The following is a 21,237-nucleotide window of genomic DNA, read 5'->3' as shown; positions in this document are numbered from 1 at the left end:
TATTTTACACTATATAAATGAGTCTTATAATGTATAGTTGCCTTAATCTCATATAATGTATGTATATATATATATATATATATATATATATATATATATATATATATATATATATATATATATATATATATATATATATAAAATGCATATATATATATATATATATATGTTGCCATTGTACAGAACTGTAATTGAAATATTCTGGAAAATAGATTTAATAAATACAAATAATTATCAATAATTCAGAAATATTTCTATAGTGCCTTCTAGCGATTTAAATAGATCCCTACTCCAATATTTGAATAAAGATGATAATAATAATAATAATAATAATAATAATAATAATAAATATAGCTGCACGCAGCCATTATCTTGGCCAAGCGCAAAGAAGAAGACAAGACATGCCAAAATGGCTGACAATGTCAGATCAACTGCAGCAATGAGCAATTAAAGACCTATTAAGGTGATTTTAGGCAAAATAGCTGCAAAACGATAAATACAGTCAATAATAATGATTTAATGATTTATCACTTTCAACCAATAGGTGGCACAGTTACGAAATTGATGTGGTGTGGTCAGAATAAGGGAACAATGACACTTGCAAAGATTGGTGTCAATGTATCAAAGCAGGGTGTCAATATAGTGTCAATATGTCATTGCAGAAAAATAGCCTCAAGAGGCCTTTTTATTATAAGTATGGACCACATGGCGGTGCTGTTTTGAAACCTTTTAAGTACCTTAAAGGCATGGTGCTGATGGAACATACCAAGTTTCGTAATGATAACACCAATTCATTTGCAAAGTATAGCAAATTTCATGTTTTGTTCTATTATAGCGCCACCAAGAGGCACAATCCTACCATTTTTGTATGTGTCCTCGGAGTGAGCCCATACATGTGTGTGTCAATTTTGGTGAAAATATCTCATTTCGTTTTGGAGTTATAGACATTTATATGAAAAAACACATGAAAAATGACTGACACCTGACTTTGATTGGATTTTACACCCCCTTACTATCAATATTTTGACATTTGGGCATTAGCATATTGCTATCAACCTATGTTTTCGAACTTCTGACACTGGTTTAGTCACAATCGGACTAGCGGTTTCGACAATATCAGCTAACGTTTTTTAAGCGCTAAATTACCGTGCTGCACAAACCATACACCGAAACCTGGCAAATCTGGTATCGTTGGACTCGGTGAGGATTCAGGAGACAAAAAAAGTTAGTCCCATGAAAATAAGTTAACCCCACCCAAAGTTATAAGCGTTTGAAAAAAAATTATCCACTAGGTGGCGCTGTTTCGAAACTTCTCAGGCTACTTCAAGGCATCGTGCTGATGACCCATACCGAGTTTCGTAACAATCCGTTCATGCGTTCATAAAATACAGCATTTTAGCACATAATTCAAAATGGCCGACAGTCAAAATGGCCGATATGGTAAAATTGGAAATCAGACGACTCGGCATGCCGTCCTGAATCTAACCATTTTTATGATTTTTGGACAAGCGGTTCAAAAGTAATAAGCCATTTTTCGTTTCTCCGGACCAGTAGATGGCACTGCGCCGAAACGCTGCACGTTGCCTCAAGTCATGCTTGTGATGACTTGTACCAAGTTTAGTTTGAATACGATAAAGCGTTGCGGAGATAAGCGCCTTAAGTGTGTTTTCGCAAACGTTACGTAAAATTTGCTTGTGTGTTTATTGAAAATGATTTGACAAATCAACTTGAATTGGTCTGAAGATGATCTGGTTCAATTTTCATGCAAATCGGATGAACCGTCTAGGACGAGTTCGCAAAAGTAGGTTTTTCGGAAAATTCAAAATGGCGGGAAAATTTGACGTCGTAGGGTGCTTGAGGCAAGGAATCAGAGGAAAAAAGAATTTTGTTTCTAGCCCTTATGGTTCAAAAGTTATTAGCATAAACATGAGTGCAACTTAGGACAGGTGGTGGTGCTAGAGGGATTGAGATATAGACTCCAAATTTGCTATGTTGACAATTCAGACTGTCCTCTATGAGTGTGCCAAATTTCATAACTTTCCCGAAGAAGAAGAAGAGGAACGCTAACGGTTTCAATAGGTGCCTATGCACCTTCGTGCTTGGCCCCTAATAAGAACGCCAATGATTTCAATAGATGCACATGGGATCCCACCAGTGAATCTTGACCACTGGCATGTTAGGCTGTACATTCTAAGTAGAGATAGCCCTGGTGTTCCTGTCCAGGAAGATTTGTCTGTAAGGGTAATGTTTAAATGCACAGTTACCAGACAAATATTATTTTTGAGTATTCTTTCCGGTGCGAGGAAGACCCGTTTAGATCTGCTCTGACGGGTAAACATCTAGAGAACGCCCTCAAGTTAGGCCAAGAAGATTTGTCTATAAGGGTACTGTTAAAATATAAAAACAATATAAAAGAACAATATATATATATATACTGTGTGCAACTTTATAAAATGTCTAAATTGAATATATTAGTTTAATGAATATGTCCTCTTTGGAAATATGAACCATTTGACTATATGTAGTCCTGTTAGGTATAGCATTTGTGTGCATATATAGTGAAGTACGGTAGTTTATCTCACATGCAGTACTTGTGGAGCAGCTCTTGCGGTTGAGATTTAGCATTAGCATGTTTGAGTCCAGTGTGAGACAGAGCAACAAAATGAAACATCTTCATTCACAGATTAACTCTTATTAGTTTAGCAGTGTCCTATGAAGGAGAAACGTACATTTAATCTAATGATGTATTATCCGTTATTGAAGCACACAGGGTTTCCCATGGCTCTTCTCCCAGCTATCAATGTTTTGAGCATTTCTGGCATCAATTTTTTTGAGTTCTGCAGCATACACATCAGCGGTCTCTTTGTATGTCCTCATGGCCTCCTCCAACTTCTGTCTGCATTCTTCCATTTCTTTATAGTGCTGAAGCAGATGCTCTTTCTCTGCCTCTCTCTCCTCTTCAGATACTTTAGCTAAATCCTCGCTGATCTGTTGACCTGTGACTGTATCTTTTATATTTTCTGCATTGTCTTCTCCTCTTGCTGTTTCTTTTGTTTTACATTCTTCTGCACTCTCAATCTTTTTCCTTTGCTTTTTGCCTCTTTTTAATGATTTAAACCCCTTCCATTTTTTAACATGTTTCTTACGATTTTCATCAGTTTCTCTTCCTGTTTCTGGTGTCTCTCTCTCCAGATCTGTAGTTCCCGAAAGCTGATTTTCAAGCAGCTTTTCAATCCGATCATCATTCTTTCTCTCAACATGTGACTTAGATTCACAATGATCTTGCGTTTGTCCAGTGTCTGTTGTTGCTGTCTCTTCTCTCTTTATTCTCAACAGTGTGTTCCCTCTCCCCAGGATAAGAAATTCTCTAACCTTTCCTTTTGCTTTTTCTTCCTCTAGTTTGTCTTGAATCTCTTTGATTTCAGACTCATGTTTGGCTTTAATGGCCTCTATCTCTCGTCTGACCTCCTCCTCTCTCTCTCTGTTGATCTGCATGAGTCTGAATGCTCTCTCTGCCTCCTGAAACATTTTGTCATTGTAGAAACTAGCGTTATTATTCCACATCATCTTATCGATCTTCTTTAACAGACTTACAACTTGATCAGGATCCTTCTGTTTATTATTGAACACATGAAATCTTCCCCCACAGTCATTTATCAGTTTCTGGACATGTTGATCTCCTTCTTTAATGTAATCTTCGATACTTTGATCTGCGAGATTGTCTCCTCGTGTGAACACCACCATAGTGTAGGTCTCTGCTTCCTGTCCGAATGTCATTTTGATGAGCTGAAGGGTTTCTCTCTCTTCTCGTGTGATCGGGCCGAAGGCGATGACCAGCAGAAACACGTGCGGTCCAGGAGCCGACAGTTCAATACATCTCATGATCTCCTGTTGAACTTCTTCATTGCTGAGGCTTGTGTCGAAGAGTCCTGGTGTGTCCACCACAGTCACAGGTCGACCACAGGCATCTCCATGCTCTTTTTGACAGGTCTTGGTAACAGATTTCATGCTTGTCCTTGATTGAAATACATCGCATCCGAGGATGGTGTTCCCGGTCGCACTCTTTCCCACTCCAGTTTTTCCAATCAGGACGATTCTTACACCCTTCAAGCCTCTCTCATGGCCAGCTGTGGCTGTGAATCATAAACACAAACATCACAATTTTTTTAAAAGATGAAGTGTGTCATCTTAACGAGTTATAATAGAGAAAAAAATTCATTAATCATCTATGTAAAGCCAACAATAATAATAAATACTCAATATGTTAACAATATGTTATTTTGTGTAATACTCACATTTTGATCGCATTAATTTTCTGGGATTTTCTGACTTTGGCTGAAACTTCTGTGTCTTGGGATCTAAAGATGAAGCACATTATTATCCAATAATAATGCAACACTTGCCTGTAAGTTTGTAAACTTTTTATTGTTTTGATTTCCTCTCTCTGTTTTTAGAGTTAAAGTCAATTAACACTTCACCACCTAAAAATGGGTCTGTGTACATTTTGACCATTTTGACGTCCCTTTCTATTTGATTGGTCAAACCAGGTCTGTGTAATGTGTCACAATTCATATTATCATTTGAATAAATAAAATCTAACTGATTTAAGAACTTTTGTAGATGTACACTATATTGCCAAAAGTGTTGTGACGCCTGCCTTTACATAAACACTTTAATGTCATCCCATTCTTAATCCGTAGGGTTTAATATGGAGTTGGCCCAGCTTCAACTCTTCTGGGAAGGCTTTCCACAAGGTTTAGGAGTGTGTTTATGGAAATTTTTCTAGAAGCGCATTTGTGAGGTCAGGCACTGATGTTGGATGAGAAGGCCTGGCTCTCAGACTCTGCTCTAATTCATCCCAAAGGTGTTCTATCGGGTTGAGGTCAGAACTCTGTGCAGGCCAGTCCAGTTCCTCCACACCAAACTCGCTCATCCATGTCTTTATGGAGCAACGTTTTGTGTACTGGTGTGCAGTCATGTTGGGAAAGGGGCCATCCCCAAACTGTTCCCACAAAGTTGGGAGCATGAAATTGTCCAAAATGTCTTGGTGAAGTATTAAGAGTTCCTTTCACTGGAACTAAGGGGTCAAGCCCAATCCTTGAACCCCCCCCCCCCCCCCCCCCCCCCCCCAAAAAAAAAACGTTACACTTGGCACAATGAAGAGTACGTCCCCTTCTCCTGGCAACCACCAAACCCAGACTCATCCTTGGGATTGGCAGACAGAGAAGTGTGATTGTTCACTCAAGAGAACACGTCTCCTCTGCTCTAGAGTCCAGTGGCGGCGTACTTGTAAAATGAATTAACTTCTATAGCATTATGGTAACATGCTGTAAAAAAGGAGAGCTGTAAATTAACAGTAGAAGGCTGTAAATGAACAGTACATTACTGGCAATCACAGCTGCCAGTAAATTACTGTTATTTTACAGCACATTTTTTGCAGCATGTTATTTACTAACTTGTCATTACTTTATATTGTTGTATGCCCTACGCACCCAAATGATTTTGAAATGCAATGGTCATCATGTACACGTACCGCACAACATGGAACTTACATGAAATAATGAACTGGGATTAAACTGTTCTAAAATAGTGGGAAATTGACTAATGTCAAAAGTTCACTCTAATTTGATTGAAAATTCAATTCATACTTACTTTGATTCACGCTGCATGCCTTTCTACTTAAATCTGAACACACAACATTAAAAAAAGAGCAGGAAATATGTTATTTCATCTACAGATCATAAAAGCAGTTTGTTCTAATGCGTCACGAAAATAAAATATTATTTTTATCCAATACACAAATATTTGTTTTTACTAATCCCTCTATTAATATTTCAGATGAACTGAAGGTAAAGGTTTACCCTTATGCAACTTATTTGATGTTTGATAAACTGTGTCTTTTTTCATCAGGAAAGGCCTTGGATCATCAGGAATCCTCAAGCCATGGCCTCCGTTTTCCTCCACCATCTTCTCAATGCTCTCCAGGAGTTTCTGCACCTGTGATTGGTCTCCATTCTTCTGTATATGATGGTGTGATTGTCTGAAGGTATGTAGTAAATACTTCACTGATCTGTTGTCAGTGTCAGAATCTTTAACACTCACATGCTCCTGCTCCTCATGCATGAAGACCACAATAACATACTCAGATGCACTTGCACCAAAAATACTGTTAATAAGCTTGAGAACATCTTTATTTAGATCTATTAATGTTCGAGGCTTGAGGACCAGCAGCAGGGCATGAGGTCCAGGACCAGATAGATGGAAGAATCTCTTCGGGTCTTGTTCTTCAGGAGAGAGAGCATTATTGGGCAGGTCAGGAGTGTTGATGACCACCACATGTCTCTCCAGCACCATCCCATCATGCCTTTCAGAGAAATTCAGAGAGAACGGTGACTCCAAGAACACCTTTCGTCCAAAGATTGTGTTTCCACAGGAGGCTTTAACATCTGCGTTTGACCCCAGCAGAACTATTATCAGCTCCTCTTTAATCACAGACACTGAAATGACATGAACAGGCTTATAGCTACTCACAGTTCTGTTAATTGATTATTTTAAATTAAGTTTTGGAGTAGATGGGTGATTTTTCACAATCTGACCTGATTAATGTGAACTAATGCAGTGTGCTGAGACATGCTGGTAACATGATTATTGTTGTTTGCCTCATAATGGAAAGAGAAACTGTATACACCATACATATACACTATATTGCCAAAAGTTTTGGGACATCAGCCTTTTCGTACACATGAACTTTAATGCCATCCCATTCTGGAACGGCGGATCAGAAAGGGAATGCTGGCACGTTTGGCTGCCGCTCCTTTCTCCGTTGTTATTTTTTATTGAATTGTGTTACTGTTTATCAGTGGGTAGCGGTCACGGCTTTTGGAGCTTGGCATAATGCCCTTCTTTGGCATAATGCAGAACGGCATTATTATATTTGGACTATTATTTTTATCACAGAGTTTTATCTGCCGGGATCATTCCTTCAACTATTTGTTGCCGCCGGGGATTCTCTCTTCATGGCTCTAAGGTACTCTGTTTCTAATCTGCTGAATCTTAAAAGGAATTATTATCTACCTCATGGCACATATGAACTTTGCCGTAATCTCTGAATTTTGCGTCCTCCACGCTACATACATCGCGCGTCAGGACGCGGGTTTACACACTTCTCTTCAGTTAACATCTCGGTTCCATAATTTCAATGAAAAGCTCAATGATTGTCGTGTGCTGGTGCCGATATAAATAATTTATCAGCTCTTCGACATATAGAGCAGTTGTCGCCATCTTCATCAGCTCCACGCCTACTGTAATCGGTGCTGTTAAATACATGCTTGGTGAACAATAAGTCCCAGATCTTATCGGATATTATCATTGAAAAAGAACTCGACCTGGTGTGCTTCATGGAAACATGGCACAGTCAGTCTGATGGTCTTCTGTTTAATGAATTTACCCCCACTGACTATGGATTATTCGACTCGCCACGCCTCTCTGGGAGGGGAGGGGGCATCATTGTGCTGTTTAATCAACGTTTAAAAATAAGCCCTGTGGTTACCTAAATTTTGTGCTGGTACACCTAAATAAAAAAAAGTTAGGCGCACCAGTGCAACCAAGGCAAAAAGTTATCCTGGATCCCTGCATTGGGATGATTAGCCTGGTTGGCTATCAGGGTTTAGGCCCCATCAAGCCTCCCTGAAGGTTGGCTGTCAGGTGGAAGGCCTCACCAGGCCTCCCTGAAGGCAGGTACTGATGTATGGCATCGGGACAATTAGCCTGGTTGGCCATCAGGTTCTTGGCCCCATCAGGCCTCCCTGGAGGCCGGCTGTCAGGTGGAAGGCCTCACCAGGCCTCCGTAAAGGTCTGCTATCAGTTGGAAGGCCTCACCAGGCCTCACTGAAGGTAAGTACCGATGTTGGCATCTGGTTAAATAGCCTGGCAGGCTGTTAGGTGGTAGGCCTCACCAGGCCTCCCTGAAGGCTTGTATCAGTTGGAAGACCTCACAAAAAAAACGGGCCTCCCTGAAGGTGAGTACCGATGTGTGGTACTTAGTAGGCTATCAGGGGGTAGGCCTCATCAGGCCTCCCTGAAGCCTTGCTATCAGGTAGGAGGCCTCACCAGGCTTCCCTGAAGGCAAGTACCGATGTTTTTCACATCCGGACAGCTAGCCTGCTGGCTATTAGGTTGTAGGCCTCATCAGGCCTCCCTGAAGGCCTGCTGTCAGTTGGAAGGCCTTAGCCAGGCCTCCCTGAAGGCGAGCACCGACGTACGGCATCTGGGTATGCGGCCTAGCAGGTTATCAGGTGGAAGGCCTTACTAGGCCTCCCTGAGGGTGAGCTCTCAGGTTGTGGTCACTTGGACAGTTAGCATGAACTGCTATCAGACAGTAGGCCCGCACTGGGCCTCCCTAGAGGTGATCTCAGCTGCTTGGGATTAGCATGCATCGCTGGCAGGTAGTAGGCCTCACCGGGCCTCCCTGAGGGTGAGCTTGAATGCTCTAGAAGCCGGCATAAATTGCTATCAGGTGGTTGGTCTCTCTAGGCCTCCCTGAGAAACTTGCTATCAGGTAGTAGGCCCCACGGGGCCTCCTTGAGGGCGAAGTTCCCAAGTTTAGGCACTTCTCTGTTACCAGTTACTCTGTTACTCTGTGAGTAGAACCTATGGTAGCTTAGCCTACAGCTGGGGGTTACCCGCCAGGCAGCTTTAGGTGCTCCCCTCACTGAGGGTTGTCTATGAGCACACAGCCGCCTGAGTCTGGTCAGACGGTTGCAGGCCTCTCGTGAGGCCTCCCTGTTAGATCAATCCATAGGCCTGTCCGGCCTCCCTATTGCTTTGTAACACAAGTACCTGGTAGATCCTTGATTTGAGCAGGTAGACTCCCCTCACTAGCAAGGGTTGTAAAGCGCTACGCTGAGTGTTGCTCTCTCGGATAACCCGTCTCTGAGATCCGAGCTAAGAAGGACTGCCAGTTTTTCAGTCCCTTAGTCTGGATGCCTTTCTGAGGCACCGTCCGGAGGCTCTGTTTCTGAACAGACAGGGTTGGCCAAACCGAAGTGTCCAAACACTTAGGGCACTAGGTCAGGCCTCCCTGGTGGCACTTGGGCGAATATGATCCCCGGGTAGTGACTTGGCTGGGGTTCCTTCGGGTCCCCTAGCCACATTCCCCTTAAAAGGGACCCCTTCTGTTGAAGTCATGGTCCTGGGCCTTTGAGCAGTCTGGATAGGACCTCATGCAGTTGCATTAAGGTCCCGCTTTAGGCGTATAGCTTGGGCTATGACCGTAGGGGATGCTGTCACTGACTTATTTACTTGTGCTGACAGTTGTCACTCAGCATGGTGGCGTTGGTATATCATTCCCCGTAGTGTCATTCCAAAGCAGCGCGAGTTCCCTTTCGAAAGGGAACGTCTGGGTTATGTATGTTACCTCTGTTGCCTGAGAACAGGGACCGAGACGCTGCGTTGCCTGCCATGCCTCAGGGTCTGTTTGCCGAACAGTCCCTTCAGACGAGAAGGTGTGTATGTGTTGCCAAGGCACCCTTATATACTTCTGGGTCGCACATTGATGACATCATGGGCTGTCGCCGGTCAATAGGATTGCCGTGATTTGATAGTAGTTTCAGACACCGGTCACACCGAGGCGTTTCCCCGTAGCGTCATTCCGACACAGCGTCTCGTTCCCTGTTCTGAGGGAACAGAGGTGACATACGTAACCCAGATGTTTTATTCACAATAGAATATAGCAATATCAAATGTTGAAAGTAAGACATTTTGAAATGTCATGCCAAATATTGGCTCATTTTGGATTTCATGAGAGCTGCACATTCCAAAAAAGTTGGGACAGGTAGCAATAAGAGGCTGGAAAAGTTAAATGTACATACAGTGAGGAAAATAAGTATTTGAACACCCTACTATTTTGCAAGTTTCCCCACTTGGAAATCATGGAGGGGTCTGAAATTGTCATCGTAGGTGTATGTCCACTGTGAGAGACATAATCTAAAAAAAAAACATCCAGAAATCACAATATATGATTTTTTTACTATTTATTTGTATGATACAGCTACAAATAAGTATTTGAACACCTGTCTATCAGCTAGAATTCTGACCCTCAAAGACCTGTTAGTCTGCCTTTAAAATCTCCACCTCCACTTCATTTATTATCCTAAATTAGATGCACCTGTTTGAGGTCGTTAGCTGCATAGACACCTGTCCACCCCATATATTCAGTAAGAATACAACTACTAACATGGCCAAGACCAAAGAGCTCTCCAAAGACACTAGAGACAAAATTGTACACAAGGCTGGAAAGGGCTACTGGGAAATTGCCAAGCAGCTTGGTGAAAAAAGGTCCACTGTTGGAGCAATCATTAGAAAATGGAAGAAGCTAAACATGACTGTCAATCTCCCTCGGACTGGGGCTCCATGCAAGATCTCACCGTAAGTATCAATGGTCTCAATGATCCTAAGAAAGGTGAGAAATCAGCCCAGAACTACACGGGAGGAGCTGGTCAATGACCTGAAAAGAGCTGGGACCACCATTTCCAAGGTTTCTGTTGGTAATAGACTAAGACATCATGGTTTAAAATCATGCATGGCATGGAAGGTTCCCCTGCTTAAACCAGCACATGTCAAGGCCCGTCTTAAGTTTGCCAATGACCATTTGGATGATCCAGAGGAGTCATGGGAGAAAGTCATGTGGTCAGATGAGACCAAAATAGAACTTTTTGGTCATAATTCCACTAAACATGTTTGGAGGAAGAAGAATGATGAGTACCATCCCAAGAACACCATCCCTTCTGTGAAGCATGGGGGTGGTAGCATCATGCTTTGGGGGTGTTTTTCTGCACATGGGACAGGGCGACTGCACTGTATTAAGGAGAGGATGACCGGGGCCATGTATTGCGAGATTTTAGGGAACAACCTCCTTCCCTCAGTTAGAGCATTGAAGATGGGTCGAGGCTGGGTCTTCCAACATTACAATGACCCGAAGCACACAGCCAGGATAACCAAGGAGTGGCTCTGTAAGAAGCATATCAAGGTTCTGGCGTGGCCTAGCCAGTCGCCAGACCTAAACCCAATAGAGAATCTTTGGAGGGAGCTCAAACTCCGTGTTTTTCAGCGACAGGCCAGAAACCTGACTGATCTAGAGAAGATCTGTGTGGAGTGGGCCAAAATCCCTCCTGCAGTGCAAACCTGGTGAAAAACTACAAGAAACGTTTGACCTTTGTAATTGCAAACAAAGGCTACTGTACCAAATATTAACATTGATTTTCTCAGGTGTTCAAATACTTATTTGCAGCTGTATCATACAAATAAATCGTTTAAAAATCATACATTGTGATTTCCAAAAATTTTTTATTGTGTCTCTCACAGTGGACATGCACCTACGATGACAATTTCAGACCTCTCCATGATTTCTAAGTGGGAGAACTTGCAAAATAGCAGGGTGTTCAAATACTTATTTTCCTCACTGTATAAGAAACAGCTGGAGGACCAATTTGCAACTTATTAGGTGAATTGGCAAAATGATTGGGTATAAAAAGAGCCTCTCAGAGTGGCAGTGTCTCTCAGAAGTCAAGATGGGCAGAGGATCACCAATTCCCCCAGTGCTGCGGCGAAAAATAGTGGAGCAATATCAAAAAGGAGTTTCTGAGAAAAAATGCAAAGAGTTTGAAATTATCATCATCTACAGTGCATAATATCATCCAAAGATTCAGAGAATCTGGAACAATCTCTGTGCGTAAGGGTCAAGGCTGGAAAACCATACTGGATGCCCATGATCTTCGGCCCTTAGACGACACTGCATCACATACAGGAATGCTACTGTAATGGAAATCACAACATGGGCTCAGGAATACTTCCAGAAAACATTCTCGGTAAACACAATCCACCGTACCATTCGCCGTTGCCGGCTAAAACTCTATAGGTAAAAAAAAAGCCATATCTAAACATGATCCAGAAGCACAGACGTTTTCTCTGGGCCAAGGCTCATTTAAAATGGACTGTGGTAAAGTGGAAAACTGTTCTGTGGTCAGACGAATCAAAATTTGAAGTTCTTTTTGGAAAACTGTGACGCCATGTCATCCGGACTAAAGAAGACAAGGACAACCCAAGTTCTTATCAGCGCTCAGTTCAGAAGCCTGCATCTCTGATGGTATGGGGTTGCATGAGTGCATGTGGCGTGGGCAGCTTACACATCTGGAAAGGCACCATCAGTGCTGAAAGGTATATCCAAGTTCTAGAACAACAGTTCTAGAACAACAAGTTATAGGCCTTGCATTCTCAACATGACAATGCCAGACCACATACTGCATCAATTACAACATCATGGCTGCGTAGAAGAAGGATCCGGGTACTGAAATGGCCAGCCTGCAGTCCAGATCTTTCACCCATAAAAAACATTTGGCACATCATAAAAGAGGAAGATGCGACAAAGAAGACCTAAGACAGTTGAGCAACTCGAAGCCTGTATTAAACAAGAATGGGACAACATTCCTATTCCTAAACTTGAGCAACTTGTCTCCTCAGTCCCCAGATGTTTGCAGACTGTTATAAAAAGAAGAGGGGATGCCACACAGTGGTAAACATGGCCTTGTCCAAACTTTTTTGGAATGTGTAGCTCTCATGAAATCCAAAATGAGCCAATATTTGGCATGACATTTCAAAATGTCTTACTTTCAACATTTTATATGTTAACTATAGTCTATTGGGGAAAAAAAAATAAGTTTATGAGATTTATAAAGTAATGCATTCCTTTTTTATTCACTATTTGTACAGTGTCCCAACCTTTTTGGAATCGGGTTTGTACATCACCAAGCTTGGAAGGACCACTTAATTGAATATAAGGCAGCAATTGCATCGGTTAGGTCCCAGTATTTTTCACAGTTAATTGTTAATAATCAAAGTTGTCCCAGACAATTGTTTCAAGTCATTAACAGACTGCTTAAATGTAACTGTTCCTCCAATAAACCCATTGTAGCTAATCTCTGTGATGGGTTTCTTGACTTTTTCAACTCTAAGATTGTTAAGGCACCTAGTTGTATTAGTGTCTCTACCATCCCAGCTCACCTTTCCCACAATACCTTTTCAACACTTTTTCTCTTTTTTCCACACTTGATTTGATCTCTATGAGCAGAGAAGTCTCTCTAATGAAGGCTACCACCTTCTTAGTTGATCTGATACCTACTGGTTTGTTTAAATCATGCTTTGCCTGCGTTAGCTCTGCTGTTTTGAGTATTTTAAATGATTCGCTTTGCTCTGGTGTTGTGCCAGCAGCTTTTAAAATTGCTGTTGTTACACCTGTACCTAAAAAAGACCAATGTGTATTTGGACAATTTCAATAATTACAGTCCAATCTCTAATCTCCCCTTCTTAGCCAAAATTCTTGAGCGAACTGTCGCATCGTAATTGGTTTCTCATCTTACAATTAACAATCTGTTTGAGCCCCGCTAAATCTGGCTTTCGCAAATATCACAGCACCAAAACTGCATTAGTGAAGGTTACTAATGGTCTGTTATTTGCTGCAGACTCTGGCTGGCTGTCAATTTTGATTCTCCTTGACCTCAATGCAGCTTTTAACACCATCGATCATTCACTGTTACTTGCTTGTATGGAATCTGTGTTTGGCATCATGAAGACTGCATTAAAGTGGTTTAAATCTTACCTATCACACCGTAGGGAGTTCGTTGCCATGGGTGGACACAAGTCCAAAATTGGCTCAGTCAGATTTGGCGTTCCCCAGGGATCTACTCGAGTCCCTCACTCTTTAGTATGTATATTTCCGCCCTTGGTCAACTTCTGAGAACTCTTGGACTCAAGTTTCATTTGTATGCAGACGACACCCAGATCTACATTCACTCAAAACCCGGTGATCATGCAGCTGTTGCTTTTCTGGAACACTGCATTTTTTAGATAAAACATGGATGTCTCACAATTTCCTTTCCTTGAGGTTATGCTCATTGGTTCAACCCATCAGGTGCGTAAAGCCGGACCCTTAACACTTAATGTAGATGGCGCTGTCTTGGAGCTCCAAACTAAATTAAAAAACTTGATTTTTGATGCTCACTTAACATTTGACCCTCATGTTCAGAACTAGAATTGCAGTAAAAAAAGTTTTAAACCCCTTCATCGAGACAAATATGAACCTCAAGAACCAGGTGTATGAATTCTGGGTGCATCATACAAAACTCATCAGTAGCTCCCAGAATGCATTGTAGCATGAAGAATGTCACCATTATCGAGATGATTTCATATACACTGATTCTTGATTTGAGTGTGTCTAATCACACAGTAGTTTAAATGTGTTTGAAATCATACACATTCTTATTAAAAAAGTTTTGGGTCTCATGCTGTAGTAACATTACAATAATCAACTACATGAAACTAATAACACAGGTGACAGTCTAGATGAGATCAGCTGATCAGAGCACTTCATAATGATGATGTCTTTATTATCATTAAGCAACTGACAAAATCTAGCAATTTTTTCTCTTCATGTTCTGGCCATAACAAACAATTACAACATCCAGAGAAAAACTATCATTAAAACTAAAGCAAGTACTGACCACCATAATGGTGACATCAAACCAAACTGTTCTTTTCATTAAAACATTAACATCTAAACATCAGTTGATTCTCAATAAGAGCTTCTGAGAAATAAAGTCAGTCTGGTTAGTAATGTGTGAAGCTGGTAATGCTGTTTGTGGAGGTGTTTAATCCTCCTCTGATGAGATCTTGTGATGGTCAGTGTCTCAAGTTGTCCACCACAGGGCAGCAGAGACTTTGAAATGTATTTTTTTTAGATTGTATCTTAATTTTTTAGGCAGGAGGTAGAATTAATGAGTGAAATCAGCTGACTGAGTTCATGAGTGGAATAAACATATGTCAGGACTTTTACTTTCTGACCCCTGGACCTTCCACCTCTGCTTTTAACAGCCTGTAGTGTGGACACATATGTGCACTGAGGTGTGCTTGTGTACCACTAACAGTTGAGTGTGGAATATTTAGTAGTGAGGAAATTTCCCGAATGGACTTATTGCACAGGTGGCAACCGATCACGGTACCATGCTTTAGTTCACTGAGCTCCTGAGAGCAACACATTCTTTCACTAATGTGTGTAGAAGTGTCTGCATGCCTAGTGCTTGATTTATACACCTGTGGCCTTGAAGGGATTGAACACATGAACTCGTAATTTGGAGGGGTGGCCAAATACTTTTTTGGCAATATAGTGTACTGTATGTCTTATACTTATGGGAGATTTTATTCAATTCTTACAGAAAAAAAGCAGGTCTTCATTATATTCCAAGATAATTCAAAAGAAAATTCCCTGGAATCATTACGTGAATGTAAAAAAAAAAAGTATACTAAAAGTATCAGTTCATTTAATATCACATCTTGAATATGTTGTTGCACTACACGTTACTTTATTTAAATGTAAAACTCACTGTTTAGAGGTTGACGTTTACTTCCTCTTCTGTTGAAAAATCCTGAACTTCCTTGATCTTCACCTGTTACAAAAAAAGTATTATCATTAATAAGAAAGATTGAATTTAAATGTTTTATTGTAACAAGGAACTGTAAGGTATTTCATCTCTAAATACAATATTTCAATTTTGAATTCACAGGCCTTGCGTGTTTGCACTTTCAAAGCACAGCATTATTTCAAAGAACTTATGAACAGAAACAGACTCACCAGGTTGTGTGGATAATCCCCTCCAATCGGCCATCTTCACATAATTGTCACTTTTGTACAGTGAAACACTTCAGACATTAAAAAACAAACAGCTGCCTTTGCTGTAAGCGTGTTGTGTTCGATCAAATGTTGTTCATCACAACTCGTACACTGGTTGGACTTGATATGTGGCGTACATTCCATACAACTCCCTGCCATACAATCAGTGCAGTGAGATCTGTCAGATGACTGCTGGTGTCATATCGAAACAGCTTGGTAAATTACAGTGGCTTTAACTCTTTCCCTGCCAGTGTTTTTGAAAAACACCAGCGGCAGCATTTTTGATAATTTTCACAAAAGCTTAATGGACCCCAGAATATTTTGTTGTATGAATATCTGAACATGCAATATATCAATAGAAAGAACAGAGCCTTTGTTTAAGTCAAAGGTTAAATGTGGGTAAGTTTTTTAAAAAAAAGCAACATTTTGAGAAAAAGCTGACATAATCGAGTTTTGGTCAAGCAAGTCAACTTTATTTATATAGCGCTTTTTACAATGCTGATAGTTTCAAAGCAGCTTCACAGTGTTAAACAGGAAAATAATGCAACAGAATTTGATTCTAGCTCATTTAAATGATCATATAGTGACAGTGTGGGCAGATCAGTAAACTTAGTTGAAAATTTATTTAAATATTTATTTTAATATTTAGTGTGCCCGAATGAGCAAGCCAAGCCCAAGGCAACAGTGGCAAAGAACCAAAACTCCATCAGTAGTCATAATGGAGATAAAATAAAAATAAACCTTGGGAGAAACCAGGCTCAGTCGATTGCCAGTTCTCCTCAAACAGCGTATGATTATTATTCTGGAAGTCATATTAGATCGGAATATTCAAAAATCTGAGTCATCACGCCGGAGACGGGTTTATTGAGGATGTTGTGTCGATGAGGCAATTATTAGATAGGAATATTTGTAAGATCAGAGTCATCACGCTGGAGACGGGTTTATTGAGAATGCCGTGTCGATGAGGCAATTATTAGATAGGAATATTCAAAATATCGTGGTCATCACGCCGGGAAATGGGTTAGTCAAAGACTACATCCCACATGCATGCAGTGGCCTCAAGCTGGCACTGCTGGCTTCCTGTCGGCAATGGCATGTATCTTGTCAGCCAGAGCTGGGCCGTGTCAATGATGGCAAAGCATGGATCATGGCAAACAACATGAGGGCTGAGTGTTGCCCAGTTCAATCTGCTCTAAATCAGAATTGTAACCTTGGGCCAATGAAGTGCACTTCAATGCAGTTGACTTGACTGATTTACAATTTACTTCATTTGAAATTATAACTTTTCATCTGTTGTGACTTGGCATTTCAAAAAAAAAAAATTGAATTAATAAAAATTTCTGTAATCATTTAATCCAAATCTTCGTGATGTGTTGCTTTGTGTGAGGAACTGTTGTAGAGTGAGATTTAAAAGTTGTACGTGAGTATTTATAACAGTCTAATGCAGTTCAGCTTAGCTTAAAAAGCAGCAAAGTAGGATCAATTCTGAGAATTTGAGAATCGACTGAGCTTTTAACCACAAATGCGCGATGGCATTGTGTGTGCTTTAGAAACACCCCTTTTCAGCGTGCTTCCAATTTTTCACACACACACACATAGACGCGCCCGTGCACGCTTTGGAATGCAGTGGACTTATATATTAGAAATATGAAACTCACTGACAGAAGCTGTTTTCATCTTCAAATGTTCACATGTGCTTGGTGAAGAGCGCTTGTGCATGCGGCTGTGCACGAGTCCGAATCCATGTAGTGGTTAAATGTACTTGCATCTCAAAATGCTTTTATAACATGAAATTAATGTAAACAGTCAGTTGTGTCTTAAGGGATTAAACCGACAGGACAACCCACACCTTATATTTCAAAAGAGATCTGAGCATCAGTGTGAATGCAGATTATTAGATCTCCTGCTGTCTATGATGTCATCAGTAAAACAACAGTGAAGATGAGAGAGAAAAATCACTAGCAGCTCTTCATGTAGAGTCTAAAGTTCTAAATGTATAGTTAATGTTTAAATAATTATTAAACGTCCATAATAACAGCCAAGGGATTTTACAGAATGAGTTTTAAATGGAAATAAAAAAATGCAGGATTAAAAAACAAAATTTCATAAAGTCAAGGGTTAAGAGCTAGCCTGACGTGGTCATTCTCAATTCTAGTCAGAATATGAGTCTGATACTGCTCCGTTGGGCTGTGATTATGGGGCGTGTTTAAACTGAACCAGGAAAGACCTCAATTGGATAGACCCACAACCAATCAGAGCAACGGAGCGACGCATAACGTTAGTTGTCAAATGTCAGCAGAACTCAACTGCACTGTGTTGCCAAGTCCGCGGGTTGAAGCGACCCCAATTATGTGATATACAGACCCAGGAATGCGAAATTTAGCAGGCAGCCCTGCCAAAAATAACACATATATTATCCCCAAATGCCATTTTGCCCGGAGAACCCCCCCACCCAGTAAGCTATTGGGCTTGTTTTTGGCTAGTTTTGAATAGCAATTGGGCGAGTTTTGCTGTAAAAACTTGGCAACCCTGTCCGCACGCACGCTGGAATAAGTCACGTTAGAAGAAGAAGATGAGTGTAAACGATCTTTGCCGGTGTTGTAAAAAAATAATTTAAGGATACACAGAGTACTTACCAACACCATCACAGGGTTTTTCCTACATTGACATTTTTTTGGCGGCCGCCAAAACAAATTTTTGCCCCGCCAAAGCCTTATTTGATCAGTTATTGTGATTTATGAGTGATGTAGATCTAACGTTACTGCGCTTGTGATCGGCGCATGTTAACTGATGACAGAGAGAACGAGCGGAGAGCCCTACCCCGCGCGCACGCTCTCGGTCTTCAAAATAAGCACCGTTTTAGCATTCTAATATATCACATATCACGTTAATCAAAAGGTCGGAAGACCGAATCCATGTTGCACATGGTGGATTCGGACATTTTTTTCCTTGAACTACCGCTGGATGTGAATTGCGCTCAAAAAACGCTAACTCTTCACCGACCAGCTGACATAAACCATACTTTCAATAAACGGGAAACAAATCCTATCCAGTTATGAAGTGTTTTCTGTGTGTTGACAAATCTTTCGCGATGTTCTAACAGACGGGATTCACACACAAAGCGTCTGCTGGTGTCGATTCGCGACCTAATGACTCCTTTGAACCGAATCATTTTAACGACTGGTTAGAACAACTGAACTGTCCAACACTGAACTCACGAATCAGTTTGATCATTTACTCTGAACATCTGAAATGAGAACACAAGTGTGCTCACCCAATTTAGCAAGAGTGGATAGTAAGAATTAGTTTGAATTATCCACAGTATTTCAGCTTATTTCTGTTGACAATGTGTAGTTAATAGATAGCCTAAAATCATTTAGTTTAGACTGGAGTGAGGTGAAACCAGAACAAAGTTATTAGCTAGCTGATAATTTTAAGAAATTGTATATGGCAGAAAATTAGGCTATTTGTTTTTTTTTTAATACTATTTTTTAATATTGATATGGTTATATACCAAAACAATTATTTGTAAATAGTGTAAAAATGAGGAACAAAAGAAACAAAAATCAAGGTATCGAAATAAGATAAGCAAAAATTACAAACTGTTTCTTTGAATTTATTTTAAATTTATTGTCAGTATTGCGATCGCAGATCACGTGGGTAGGGTACTTTTTACTGTGTATGTGTGGATGACCATGTCTGTCAGCCACCACCGAAGACCATTTTTGACCCAGGAAAAACCCTGCATCATCATTTCTGAGAGAAATAGTAAAAGTGAATGCATATACGAACAAGTTCTCCGTTTAGGATTAGAACAAATTCAACCCAAGCGCCTTTGATGACGTGGATGATTACGTTACTGTTTATCATCTGTCCATCATCGTCTAAAGCCCGCCCTGACAGTTTCATTGGTCTGAACAGTTTCTGTTCGGGCATAATTACTTCTCTATGGATCAAGTCCAGACCGAACTGCCCGTGCAAAAAATGTTGTGGGTGGGGCTAAGTTCGTCTGGCATCAAGGCTAGTTAAGAGCCCAACTAAAGCAAACACTGATCTACAGCATGGTGACTTCCCGAAACATTATTTTCAATAAAACTAAAATTACAGAAATAAAGTCAAACTTGTAATAAAGATGAACAAATAAACATATTACACGCAATAAACAAAGAGTGTTTTCAGTATTTCAGAGTATCTGAACAAGTGTTCGACCGATATATCGGGCCGATATTTGCAGTTTTTACGTGTATTGGCATCGGCCGATACAAGGCTGCTGCGTTCGCCGATAGTTTTTTCTCGGCATTATTTACAGACAGGCGTCCACAGGCAGCTCTGTGTTGCTGGAGATGCTGCAGTTCATTCACTGCCCCTCCCCCACTAGCAGAGCTGGAATCTTCTCTTCAAAATAACGATAAGTTTTAAACTTTCAAAGCATCTTTTAATTGTTTGACTTAGTTGAAATATTGCCATACACTTTGAAAGTGGAAACATGTTGCTCTAAATGTGCTTGCAACTATAGCTAAGCAAGTTTGTGTGTCCAAATGGAAAACGCAAATGCTGAATGCCTCGTCTATAAAACTGCTTGTCATTGTATTTAGGGAGCTGCAACTAGCAAAGTTGTAGGCTATCCGTATGCATACGGTAGCTGTTACGAACACTGGTCATAGGATCAAGTAATGCCGACATTGTTCCGACGTTGTGAGATGGTGGTCCAGTGGGTTAAACCATGGAACTGTTATGCACTGATGATGGTTGTTGCATCATCAGTGCATAACAATCAGCACTCAATTATCATGTTTTCTTTTGTCATAACAAACATGGTTTGCAAAAATAAACAACTAAAATTAAAAAGTCAAGAAAAGCAAACACTGATCTCCATCATGGCGACATCACACTAAACATTTTCCATTAACCATCAATATCTAAACCTCTGTTGATTCTCAATAAGAGCTTCTGTAGGCGTGTGACAGAAATAAAGTCAATCTGGTTAGTAATACGTGTAATAATGTGTAAAGGCTGTTGTAGTTTGTGTTTCTCTTTTTTCTGTTCTTGTTGTTTTTCTGTCCTTCAATGATTCTGTTCATCATTAATGCTCAATTATCATTAATTATCTCACTGCATCAATGTTACTTCGACTGTTTGTAGTGTGGACACTACATGATGTTCCTGTAGGGTTGGAAGGGTTAAATGTGTAAGGAAAAAACGACACCCCCACAAAATGTATTTTAACAGTAATAAACTGTAAGTTAAAAAACAGATATATAATGAAACCCTGTTGCCAGTATTTTACTATAAAAAAGCATGGTAAGGTCTAACAGTGTGGGCTAACCCATTCGGGGCCTCCATAGAAACTGTGGACAAATTACATTAACAGAGAATATTTGTTTTCACGTTTTTTTAAAACCTGGCATTTCAACGTTTCTTTAGACATTTGTCTCATGTCTTTGTGGCAAGCATTCGCTGAGTTACAGCTCATTCTCAGACGCATTTCAGAATAGATTTCACTGACAGAGAGGCGGCTG

General features: G+C 40.5%; 1 protein-coding gene across 1 annotated transcript; it reads right to left on the bottom strand.

The window, feature by feature from the left end:
• Positions 1-2,754: 2,754 nt before the first annotated feature.
• LOC307123291 (GTPase IMAP family member 8-like) lies at positions 2,755-15,877 on the bottom strand (the record flags this gene model as incomplete). Its single annotated transcript, XM_079811783.1, has 6 exons — positions 15,680-15,877; positions 15,432-15,494; positions 5,862-6,497; positions 5,653-5,685; positions 4,296-4,358; positions 2,755-4,133 (listed from the first exon to the last, which is right to left on the bottom strand). The coding sequence occupies exons 1-6, from the start codon at positions 15,711-15,713 to the stop codon at positions 2,755-2,757; spliced, it is 2,208 nt and encodes a 735-aa protein (XP_079667909.1). The 5' UTR covers positions 15,714-15,877.
• Positions 15,878-21,237: the final 5,360 nt, after the last annotated feature.

This window comes from Gobio gobio (assembly GCF_949357685.1).
Source record: "Gobio gobio genome assembly, chromosome: 1".
NCBI classification, from domain to species: domain Eukaryota; kingdom Metazoa; phylum Chordata; class Actinopteri; order Cypriniformes; family Gobionidae; genus Gobio; species Gobio gobio.
This window is presented reverse-complemented; position numbering and strand designations above follow the sequence as displayed.